Genomic DNA, 12237 nt, shown 5'->3' on the forward strand with positions numbered 1-12237 from the left:
AAAAAAAAACAATAATTGCATTTTTTATTTCAATAACGCATGAGTAAATAGGGATATGAACGCAGATTTAATATAGGCCCATAGAATTACGGGGACCGGCAAGGATTTGGAAAGTCTGAATGCAAGTCCTGCTTACACCTAACAAGTGCTGAAGTGGGACATAACCAGAGGTAGAAAGGTCTCGGAAGCACTTGGGAAGAGGCTTCCCAAGACCTATCCAGTTCTGAACGGAGAGACCTAAGTAGAATTTGTCAGGTCCAATTATTCGACTCGGGATCGTTTCATGATTTAAATGATGTGGAGAGATTGTATCACTAACATCGTAAATTTATGTCGAGTCTAGGGTTGTTTTAATTGAATAATAGGACCTTTTGAATGGGTTTTTTATTCGTTTGAACCGTTACCTGTTCTCTTTTGGTTGCCGGTTTTTTTAATTTGTGAATTTTTGAATGAACTGTTGATAGAATGTTGTAATTTATGGATTTTTATTGAATTTTCAACTGTCCACAACCTCTTTCAAGGATGTTCTTAGAACATACTACTATTACAGTGAAGGTATCAAAATTTGAGAACTTCTGCAAATGTACATTGAGAGAAAAACCGACATAATATGACAAAAATAATTTCTTGAATGAAGAACATCGCATGCTTATTCGATGAATTCATGGTAGGTGTCAGACAAGAAATTGGTGCTCTTCAGGCTAAAGGAGGATGATAGTAAATGAAAAAAAATTTTTTTTTGGAAATTAGATAATATTCTTAAAGAGACAAAGTAAGTTTGAGAAAAGGAAAATATGTTTTTGTTTTCCTTCAAACTCGTTGCGATTGAGAGCAAGTGACGGTTATATTTTAGAAATATCTGAAGATTCTCCCCTGTATAAATTCTGTATTCATTCAATATGAAAATCTCTGATCCATGATTCACTGACTCGAAGCTTTTAGTATTTTCAGTAATTTTGTCACCTTTCGACACGAAACAAACCATTTCTCAAGCCAAGAAATTATCACTTTATCGCCAAGTGTTCGTCTTCAACTCATGAACATTTCTCTCAGTATATTAATGTTGTCCAGAGGTGACAGTCTTAAAACAGATTATCTCGAAGTATCTCCAACTCTTCCATCCAGCATAAATTTTCGTCCACTAAATTCTCTCCCTCCTCCTCCACCTCCTAACGGATCACCTGAAACCACACTGCAGCATTCATCACCAGCCCCAAAACGTCACTTCTGTGTCCCCACCTCCTCCAAATTCTCACCTCGACACCAGTCACTCATCATTCCGCCCTCCCTCAAGCACATTTAAATAAACTCTATGGAACTAAGTGCCGACTATGACCGTCACTTAATCCCACCATGGGCGGAGATAACCAAATAGACTTGATCAAATATCAAATCGAAACAAGAGAAACCTTCTTCAGCCCGACGAAATCCCATCGATCGCTAACCCAGTGAACCACTTCCACCCAAATAATTCTCGACTCATCGGCTCGATCACGTTTCCGGTATATCTCTGTATCCCTCCCGAGACTTGTTACGAATGTTCGTAGGATAGTTCATCGCCGTAGTACTTGTGCAATTAGCTGGGACAGTGAGAGCATCGTCGGTTTGTGTTTACCGTACGTGCAATGCCTGCTTGAGGATACTCACCAAGGTTTATGTAACACACAAGGCGTGTGTACACAGAGAGTTACATTTCCGTCTGTCTCATCCGGTGGCGGGGGTGGGGGAATTCAGGAAGAACCACCTAGCATACATTCCGATTCGTTTGATTCGCATCACCGACACGAACTAAAAGTCTTAGAGTCCGTTGTTATGATCGCAGTCCCAGCGCTCAGTATTCACGTAAACACAAAACTGTCACCTCGACTGGTGTTCCAATTAAGCTAATGTCACTAGAGGTTTCTAGCCCCCCCCCCTTCAGCCCCCCACCGAGCTGCCCATGTGTGCTGTTGACTGAGAAGCCTCTGTTTCACTTTGAACCTCCAGGCAAGAGAGGGAAAGGGACTGTCCAAACGATCAGACCGAGACCGCTAATTGATAATTACGAAAGTTTCTCGTTCGTGCTTGTTGCCGGTTGTACTCTATAGCGAAAACTTGTTTCCTGCGTGCAAATGTACATGAGTAACACAAACTATTCAGTTTTAGTTGGGATGCTGCAAGGTGAAAATAGAAGGGGAGAGACGGATGTATTAATGCAAAAGAAAAACTCGAGGTAGCTTCATCTCAATCAACTAATTTTGAAAAGAAGTGGGTTACGTCCTTCATTTTCGCTTGCAGTTTTCAACGTTTTGGCGTTCATTAAAGGATTAAAAGAATTATTCTGCTCCTATGGATGTTTTTTTTCCAATGGTTTATTGCTGGCGGGGAAGGGGGGAGGGAGGGAACACGCAGTGCAGACAAATCCATTAATTTACCTTCAGACGAGCGAACGGAGCAGCGCAACAATTCCTAGATTATTTTAATCAGATTTTTCATAAACCTTTCCTTTTCTGGATCACGGTCGTATTCATAATTGTCGTTACAGTACAGATTAATGATTCAATTGACGTTATCAGACAATGGAGTTGATGGGTTTTGCTGCAGTCTCGTTCTCATGGCTTTTAGTAATGATTTCCGTTAAAACAACTGCAGAAAATTCTCTCGCACACTAGACCGATGGAGACGAGTGATTGTACATATATATTCTGTTCTCCAGATCCGCTACCGCGGTTACCTACGCTCAATCCAGATGGCCTTCTCGTTTCTCTTCACGGGTGCGTGCTCGACCCGTTCTGCTTCCGTTCCCGCAGGTGTCTTTCGTCTCTCTCGATCTCACTTTTTTTTTTCTTTCCTCGCTGTCTCTTGTCTCAAGCACGGTGAATTTCCTGATGCCCTAGCCCTCTTTTTTTTCATTAAGCCGAACACACATGCAAGAGAAATGGTTAACCAAGTGTCGGGGTAATACGGTTGAGTGACTTGCGCCAATCCGGTGGCTCTTTTTAACGACGCCATTTTGATGAACGCGAGGGGGAATCACTCGCAAGGCCCCCCCCTCAGCAGTGTGTAAGTGATATGCGTGGTGTTGCTGTGCGTAATGGGTCATTCGGGAGAGGAGAGGGCGTGTCCAAAAGACCGCCTTAATTATATGCGACCGTTGCTGAATGTCCCCTGGTCACCCCCTTCTCGAAGATAGCTGGGTAATTCAACATCCTGGCGCAGTGCGAGTAATGTATGGAATACAATCAGGATATGACGGGTGGGGGACGATCACCAGCCCCCGGAAACTTCCTCCGCGTTGTGAGAATGAAAAATGTCGAGGTACAACTCATTTTTCGAGGGGAAGTGGAACTTCATCTCTGTCTATTCCACTGCCTTTTTATACGGGAGAAAATCTAGTGACTGAAATTAAGACATTTTTTGACTTTTTTAAGACGTTTCTGTCACGAAATTCAAGTCTTTTTTAGTGCCTCGAGTTAGGGCGTTGAGATATGCATTCATCGAGGGTTTTTTGTTTTGAAATTAGGATGTCTTCTTTGTTTTTCCAAATACTTTATTAATTTTTTTCAACAGTCATCAATGTTATATATCAGAATTAATAGATCAAAGCAACAGTCCAAAAAGTCTGCTGTTCGCGTTGTAGAAAGAAGAGCGCAGTCAAGCAGTGGTAGACATATGATAATTCCCGTTAAATTGTAAAGTTGTCCATTTTCAACATAAATCTTAGAAATTTTAAATATTAAAGTAACCATCAATTTGTACCTTTAGATTTCGAAATATTCTATCACCCAATAATTTAGGTAGGAAGATTGACGATTATTTAAATAATCGAAAATCAAGTACCTAAAGTTAGAATTAGCTTGTTAACTAAAAAATTATATTTCAGTATTATCAAATATTTTATTCACCATCAATCGCAAAATTTAGCTAATAAATTCTATAATATCTTAAATTTGTTAAATATAGTCAAACTTTGAACAATATAAGGAGATAATCCCTTTTTAATATTGTCAAAGTCTAATATTATTGCCTATCCCTGCCGTCCAGTCGTTTTTGCCGTCTCAAGTTAAGACCTTGTGGCATGCATTCTTTGAGAATCTTTTGCTTTTGAAACAATAAGGTCTCCTTTGTTCTCCTGAATACTAAATTTCTAGTCCCTTTGCTTCTAAAATGACAGGGTTATATCAGAATTGATACATCAAAACAGCAGTCCAAAAAGTCTGCAGTGCGCTTCATAAAAAGAAAAATAGGAAGAGCGCAGGATAATTAGAGCAGTTAGTAATTATAAAATATCAAGTACCCTGGCAATTTACCATCAATTTATTCCAGCTACTTGAGCCACCACTCCTGAGTCAATTCAAAATGCGGTATGCACACGTGATATCATGAATACACCAGTGAAAGCTTCCACGAGGAATGGGAGAAGAGTCAGTGGTGAAAAAAAGTTTTTCATCACACACAGAGATCCACTGTGGTTGCACATCTGTACGGTTTAAACTATATGCACCAGCATACAGTGGCTGCTACAGATAATAGTTTAAATTACCTCACGAATAGCAGAGCTAAATAACCTATTATGCATACCCGATAAAAGCGTAGTAGTTGGTACCCAGTAACTCTCGCATAGATGCCTTCATTATGCACTAATTTTACTTCTCCCACCGTCATGTTGTGTTCCATTGAGGGATAATTAGGCATAACTCCAGTGAGTAATTCAACCGGTAAAACAGTTTAACAGCTGGTGATAAATAATTTTGTTGTCTTAATATCTCAGTTTTATACCGATACGACATATGATTTTTCATTCTGCTGTACCTTTTGGGTAGAGGTGGAAATAAATTTATCGCAATGTATTCGCAATATTTCAACCACTGTCCGTAAAATGGAAATTAATCATAAATAACGACTCCAGTAGAGCGAGAGCCCGTGAACGAATAAATTTAACCAAACGGTGCGAAGCTTGGCTCCTGCCTCACTTCCACCAAACGCCTCTATTTATTTCTTTTTTACCCCTCCAACGGGTATTTTTGAATATTTCCCGCCTCTTCTAGTCCGGGCTGCCAAATAAACTGCACACCAACGGTATTCTTCTCTCTGATAGCTTGCTCTCTCGCATATACCTTCTCGATGCCCAACTTCTTCGTCTTCTTTTTCCCCTCCACTCGCTTCGTTTGCGAGGCTTCCGCGATCCGCTGAGCATTTTCACTCTTCTTCTTCTTCTTCTTCACCGGGAAAAAGTCACTTTTAACTTTTCAAGTTTATCTTTCTCACAACTCTGACCGAAGAAGAGAGGAGGCTACATTACTTTCCTCGTACATCGTCTTTTCGCGGTCCACCATGGAGTTGCCCCGGAGAGACGTTGAATTTCATCCCCATTTTTTTTTCTCTCCACGTTCTTCTTCTGACACTGCACCAACTCGTTGGCATTATGAATACTGTGATTGCGAACGTTTGGCGGGCGCGGAGGGAGAACAAGAGGCAGAAGGCTGGAAGTTGTACAGCCGGTCATTTTAGAAACGGTCGAAAACCGCAAAACTGGGTCGTTGAGAGTTTACGGTAAGGGCTGGCGGAGCGCCCAGTGTGCACTGAAGTGAACTGAAAAGAGGATTGAGGCTTGGAAAATGTCTATAATAAAAGTCAAGATGTACGAAAATTTGATGGACAACTCGGAGAAATTGAAGAATACATTGTTGAGAGACAAAAGCCCCTCCCCGACTCATTAATCTTTTGTTGAGTACCTCATCCGTTGTCCATTACGTCACTCCTCAGCCAATCAAGGTGTACCTGGTGAGGGAGTCGAGGAGACACTTAGAATTGTGCCACGCCAATCCTCAATGTCTGGATTGTTAATTGGTCCCACTGAACTTCTCAACAAGTGAACCTTTTTCCCTCCTACCACCCCTCGTTTTTCTCCTTCAATTCGACAGATAGTCGTTCAAACTGATGGATAACTCTGCCGATTAGCGTCAATCCTACGGTGCCCAGTGATATTTGTTCGTTAACCTCTTTCTCTCGGGCTCTCCTTGTCACTCCATTTTCGAATGCCAGGAAAACTTTACGGGGAAATGGAAGATGTGAAGAAGCTAAATCCACGGAGGGATATAAGTCTCCTTCGCTTTTGCACGAGGGTAAGAGTCTTTGTTCCTAATTGACGTGGCCAGTGTCTCGGTGGAGGACTAGCATCTTCCACGTTGTCACGTCATCTACTAACGATCCCTTTTCTAAATCCTCGGGTACGTCCAATCGCTGGACGCGCGAACTTCTCACACCGATCTACGGCTTTGATTCGACATTTCTGGTCATCACGTTCTCAACCCGCAAGTCGTCTCTCCTCACCTACGACGGCTTGATTTCCGGACTCCGATTATTTTTCCATTCCAATTTAATTTCAGGATAGAGTCAGGTTGAATGGACTTTAGCTTAATTGAATCATTACAAGCAGACAGGCAGTTGTAATTCAGGGAAAAATTGGGTCATCAGGATGGAGAGATGGTCAAATAAAATGGAGAGATAAAACACTCGAAATTCCATCAGTCTGTTGAGAACGCAATTTGGAAGCAATCGACTGAATCGACACCCCACAAATCAAATCCCCTCATTCTCTTGGCGTTAACCAGCGCCATCTTTGTACCCCCTTTCCCCCCCTTCTGAAACGTTTGATCTTTGCCAAACTTGCGCCTCGTCTCTTTATCACGCGCTTCAAACCCTTCCTATCTCCCTCTGATTTTCTAGTTGACGCCTCTGGCATCACGGTCCGACAATTTCAACTCGACAGTTGCGACCATCAATGCATCAAAATCCCTCTCTATTTCCACTTCTGCCTCTTCCAGCATTACACCGCCATTACTGTTAATTGAATCGATTGCTACCCAGATTGCCGGATACTCTGGTTACTCTCGGTACATGGTTGAAGGTTGTAGGGGATATAATATCCTCAGCACGCGAGGTCATCATCTTTAAGTTGATCACTTATTTAGGGATGTGAAAAATCATTATTTTATGGTTCATCATTTTCTCTAAAGTGGTAAAAATGAGAAATGAGTTCATTATATTGTGAAGACTAGTGTCTTCAAGGCGTCTCAATTCAAGACATTACAGATAAAAATATCTGTAACTTCGTGATGACTGAAATTTTTAATGTTTTGGAATGAGACGTTTGATAGACAAGACATTAATCCTATTAAGACATGGAACCGTAAGACGGTGACTTATCCGTTTACTTCCAATTTACTGGAGTTCTAAATGAATTGGGAGCACAAAACCTTCAAATATTATTCTGCGGAATTATTCACCGTCATTTTTAACGTAATCCAAATTATCATTGAAAAAATGATTGACTCCTTCCATGCAACACTATAGTCTTTCTAGTGTATTCCACGTGAAACTGAATTACCAATCAAGGCAACATTTTCCCGCAAAATCCCCTTTTCCCACCGCAAACCCCAACCACATAATGAGCAAAAGGAAAAGTTTCTTGGAAATTAGATTTCCAGCATGTGACCCCAGACTTGATTTTTCACTCCTCCAAAATTTCATTCAATTTCACTAAATTCAATCCGTTTCTGTTGCAGATGCTGAGTGTGTAACATAAAAGCTAACCAGCAAAATGAATGCCTTTGTGGGATACCGTCTCATTTTGGCCCTCCTACCTCTTGTGAACGTTGTCACGTCCCTCGAGTGGAAGAATAGCGCTGTGTTGGACAACAACTTCCTGGTACTCTGGACACCGGGAGAGAAAGACATTGTATTCGAGGTACAAGTTAAGACCCAGGGATACGTGGGTCTTGGTTTCACGAGAGACGACAGGTATGTTGGTGCAGACATGGTCATCGGTTGGGTCGATAACAACGGCCAGGTTCATCTTCAGGTGAGTACTCTGCTTTTGAAATACGTGACGAAATGTCACGAAAGTTTGAATACACATGTGCCAGCGAAACCAACGAAAATTCAACTGGCTTTCGTTGAGGATGGAGTACGTTCTTGACCCAGCCTCGAGATCCTTCTCTGGAGCTTCTTCCCCCCGCCGATCTGAATTATGGGCTTGGCTGTGGACCCGTTGAGCACGTATAGCCCTTGGTAAAGTCCTCCGCCAAAAAGACGAAGTAATGAAATTAATAAAACTCGCGAAATTAGTTGCTCATGTTATTTCGCAAAAGGCACTTGAGGAATTTTCGATGCTTGCCTTCTACGCGCTACCGTCGACTACCGGTTACGAATATTATAATGACGGCAGAAGCTGAACTCCGAAAAGAAGCCTGTAATGATAGTACTTGAGTTACTAAGTAACGGGTGTCCAGTTTCGATCAGTGAATCGGCTAGTTATCAATCCCGATACAGAGATTGAGATCTTCCAGCGCCCTGTCATTACGCACTCTCTTCAATTCTTTCTTTTTTTTCAACGACACTCCGCTTCATCATAATCCCCGAATAAATCCTCACTCCAGTATTGAATACTCTGTTGCACAAACCAATCTCGGATTTGTACATAAAACATTCTCCTTCTTATTCCCCCTTTATAAATGCAACCGCTGATCGATTGGATTTGCGACTGAAGTTGGATTCACTGCAGGAGAAATAAAGGTATCCGTACCGGGGGGAATATCTCCGGAATATCTGAATTTTCTTATAACAAAATTGAAACCACACTCAGTGAAGACACGGAGATGCTGGAAAGCAATCCGCTCTATTGTCCTTTTTTCCATTTCATCCTCTTTCATTTTTTTTTCCTTCTTTGATCATATTTCTCTAGTCGCCTGGCTGTCGTTGGAAACTCGAGAGGTGGGACGGAGTAACCCGTGGCTTAGTACCAAGTGGTAGGTTAGGAGTACACAGGGAGGAATGATGGAAAAAAGTGAAGAAAGAAGGGCGAGTAGGTCGTAACGTTGGTAGTCAGACTGCAGATCGCGTTCATCTCGCGTGTCCGCAATTTTTCCAGCAGAATCGCTGCACGCCCGTTCCATAATGCATGCCTCAGTCGCAGTGGCAACAGTGTGCGGCATTGCTCTCTTCTGATGTCTCATATACTCCATCTACCAGACATTCCCTCTCAACTTTTCTCGTCTTTACTTTTGCTTCCTCTTTCTGGCGAAGGACATCGCTCTCTGGTGCACAACAGGCTCCTAGGTCGGGTAGACCGATGGCCGGGCGTTAAAATGAGAGAAGCTTTTTCGTTATGATCGTAATCTCAGAAACCAGACTGCCCTAAGGATACCACAACTATTCTTTCTTCCTGCATCTTTACTTCTTCTCGTGGTTATAGAGAAATACAGCACTATGGATGACTGGCTTCGAGTATTTTCAAACGCAAGTAGACATTCACTGTAGAGTAACTCAATGTTATGTAGAGGAGATTGAGTACATACGTCCATGCGCAGCGTTTAATTTTCTTGTACTTCCACTGGAATAGTCCGGTGAATTTTTTCCCTCTACCTTTCACGCTTGCCAGATGAAAAAAAAAGGTAGCTGAGGAAAAATGGAGGTAAAAATAACAGACTCTCTCGCGTTAACTCCAGCTTTAAAAAGGACTTTTTGCGGGGTAGATAGTTATTCTTCCTTCAACGGAGGATATTCAGTCGGTTTAAATCTTGGGAAATAATCATGGAGATTGAGGCTGATATTTATCGGATTGAAATGGTCCTTTGATGATCTCGATGGGAGCGGTTTAGTAATTTATTTCCCCTGGAAGATTGCCGCTCGATGAGAAAATATGGGCACTTCATTGCTCATTTTGTGGACACAAGGGGGCATAGTTTTCATGCTTTATATGCTGTAACTTACTGGTTTTCCAAGGATACTCGTCTGCATTCACCACGTTTGCTTTGGCCCCGAAATTCCATGGCCCCATTTCCGTTGTACTGGATGACAAAAAACTACACCACCAGTGGGTTGGAAAAGACAATGAGATATGTCCAGACAAAACGTAGAACCTGGCGAAAGTTCAACAGGATACGATTAAAAAAAACAGAGGGAGGGAAAAATAAATGAAAGAAACGGGGAATCGGTGTTCTTGCGTTAAAAATTTCTGGTATGCTTAAATGGTATGCAAGTTTCAGCCTGGTTTTTGGAAAAGAAGAGAACGTGGAGAGTAATCGCCCAGTGAAATAATTAATCTTCCCCTAAAAGCCGAGTGCTCGTTCTCAGCGGCAAAAAGAACGTTTAAAATTGTTTCAAGAAATGGGAATTGAAGCCCTCGTGATGATTGTTTCACGTGTCTTGATGGTACAAGAAACAGTCTCTCAGGTGAAATATCTCCGGCAGTGAGCGCCCGGAGATGATGACTCCACTTGTTTATTTTTTTTTTTTTTTAATCTTTTGTACTGTTGAACCAACCACTGGGGTATTCTATGCAGTGGAGTTGAAACACATGAGTTTATGCATAAACGGGAGATAGATGAGCCCCAACCTGAAGCAATCTAACCGACGTGAGTTCCAATTACTCTCACTTCCGTGGTTTACACAAATGGCAAAGTTTACGCATGGGAATTTACATCACCGGGGGATTAGCTGGTATTTTCAGAGAGGAAAATCCTGGAGGATTTTGAAGGTAGCTAATTACATTGTGGCCAGGAGATTCATTTCTGATTTTAGAATGTGATGGGTAATGAACAGTGTTTAGAGCATACATAGAGAGAAGAGTCGGGGAATTTTCAACGAAAATTTACCATTCTTTTTTTAATTATTGGTTGAAAGCCGGGGGTTTCGGTTCGGATATCAGAATGTGAAGCCATAATTAAATGAATCATAATTATGATTTTCTGCTGAATAACCATCGGTAAACGTGAAAAGTTACTCCGGGTTTACAGAAAATTTGAGAAAATTCTCGGATTTTCTAGAACATTCGGATATTTTTTGAAAAATTCGATTCGTGTCGATCGATAAAATTGAAAAAATTCTAAGCGGCTGCAGCCTTTATGTAGCAGTTAGGCTTAACGCCACATCTAGATGACGACTGACCCATTAACAATAGTTCGACCATAACCTAGACGTATCCACAAGTCTAACTGCTGCATCAAGGATCTGACCACTGAGGTTTTTTCTCTTTCAATTGCCGGGCCATCACTGTTTCCTGCCATCTATAACTTTCCTCATTAACTAAAATAATTACTCCAATGATATTTCACTCTCAAAGGCCTCCTAGAACTATCAAAATTATTAAAATATATTAAACATTTACCTCAGCATCATTCAAATTGATTCCCCAAAAAAAGCCCTGAGATTCCATTTGTCCTCTCCCCCTATTTTCAACGAAAAGGAATGTTCACCAACTGCAACCGGTTCCGTCGTTTCAAATTAACCACCGACAAATAAAAATTAGATAAATATAAAGAATGTACAACAACGAGAGCTGAAGAGTACAGAGACTCATGATTGTCGTATCCCCGTATCTTTCACTCGCTCGCTGCCCACGTTGTTCTGCGCTCTCTCTCTCTTTCTCTCTCTCTCTCTCCTGTCCCTCGAGGTGTGCCCCTGGTTCTCGTTAAGACTGGTTATATGTTAATGCGAATCAGCGGGCCGCACGTGATACATATTGTAACATAACTGGCCAGCGTGTACCCAACAAAACCCCCATTGAATGCCCCCATAGAATCTTATGAAGCATACATCTTCCTGTTGACTTTATTACAACCAAAGGTAGAGGCGAGCTGAATGAATTTTCCACAGGATCAGCCCATTCCAGTGTCATTCCATAACACGCTCGATCTGGCAGTATGCACCATCCCCCAGCGTTCAATCTCCAAACTCAACTTGCAGTATCGATCACTTCCGGGAGGCGTAGGAGAGTCACCTCCGGCAAAAGTTGCAAGTAATCGTGGAACATTTGTAATGGTACTGTGTCAAACTTGGAGAGATGTACGAGGTTTAAGTACCATGTTGGGACATAAATTTTACGATCTCGACACCTGGATGAGAAAAAAAATAAGAGAAGCACCGGTGGCTGGAGCTGAAAACTTTTGAAATCCAACAAGTAGCATAACTCTTCAAAAACCAGGGAGCATCATATCACTCTGGAATCAGGTTACTCACGCCATCTACCATTCTACAACTTCATTCCTGCGTCATTGCTCTTTTATGCTATCATAAACCGGTATGCCAATATAGTTTACATCTTTGGACGCGTTGCAATAGCGGCCTCGAGACCCCTCGTGGATTGCATTACTCGACGTCTGGAGGCATATAGCCAACGTCCCACATGAGCAGGGGCAAAAGGGGAAACCAATCTTCAGGAACAATAAAATAAGAAGGTCGGGGGGGGGGGGGGAA

General features: G+C 41.8%; 1 protein-coding gene across 1 annotated transcript in view; it reads left to right on the forward strand.

The window, feature by feature from the left end:
- LOC107040100 (MOXD1 homolog 2) overlaps nucleotides 1-12237 on the forward strand; it is a 168002-nt gene that overhangs the window by 81580 nt on the left and 74185 nt on the right. Inside the window, exon 2 of the mRNA XM_015260047.2 lies at nucleotides 7548-7843. Coding sequence (XP_015115533.1) covers nucleotides 7583-7843 — 261 coding nt within the window. The 5' untranslated portion in view covers nucleotides 7548-7582. The remainder of the gene's footprint in view (nucleotides 1-7547; nucleotides 7844-12237) is intronic.

Source organism: Diachasma alloeum, unplaced genomic scaffold, assembly GCF_001412515.2.
Source record: "Diachasma alloeum isolate Michigan unplaced genomic scaffold, Dall2.0 Dall_scaffold_00316, whole genome shotgun sequence".
Lineage (NCBI taxonomy): Eukaryota > Metazoa > Arthropoda > Insecta > Hymenoptera > Braconidae > Diachasma > Diachasma alloeum.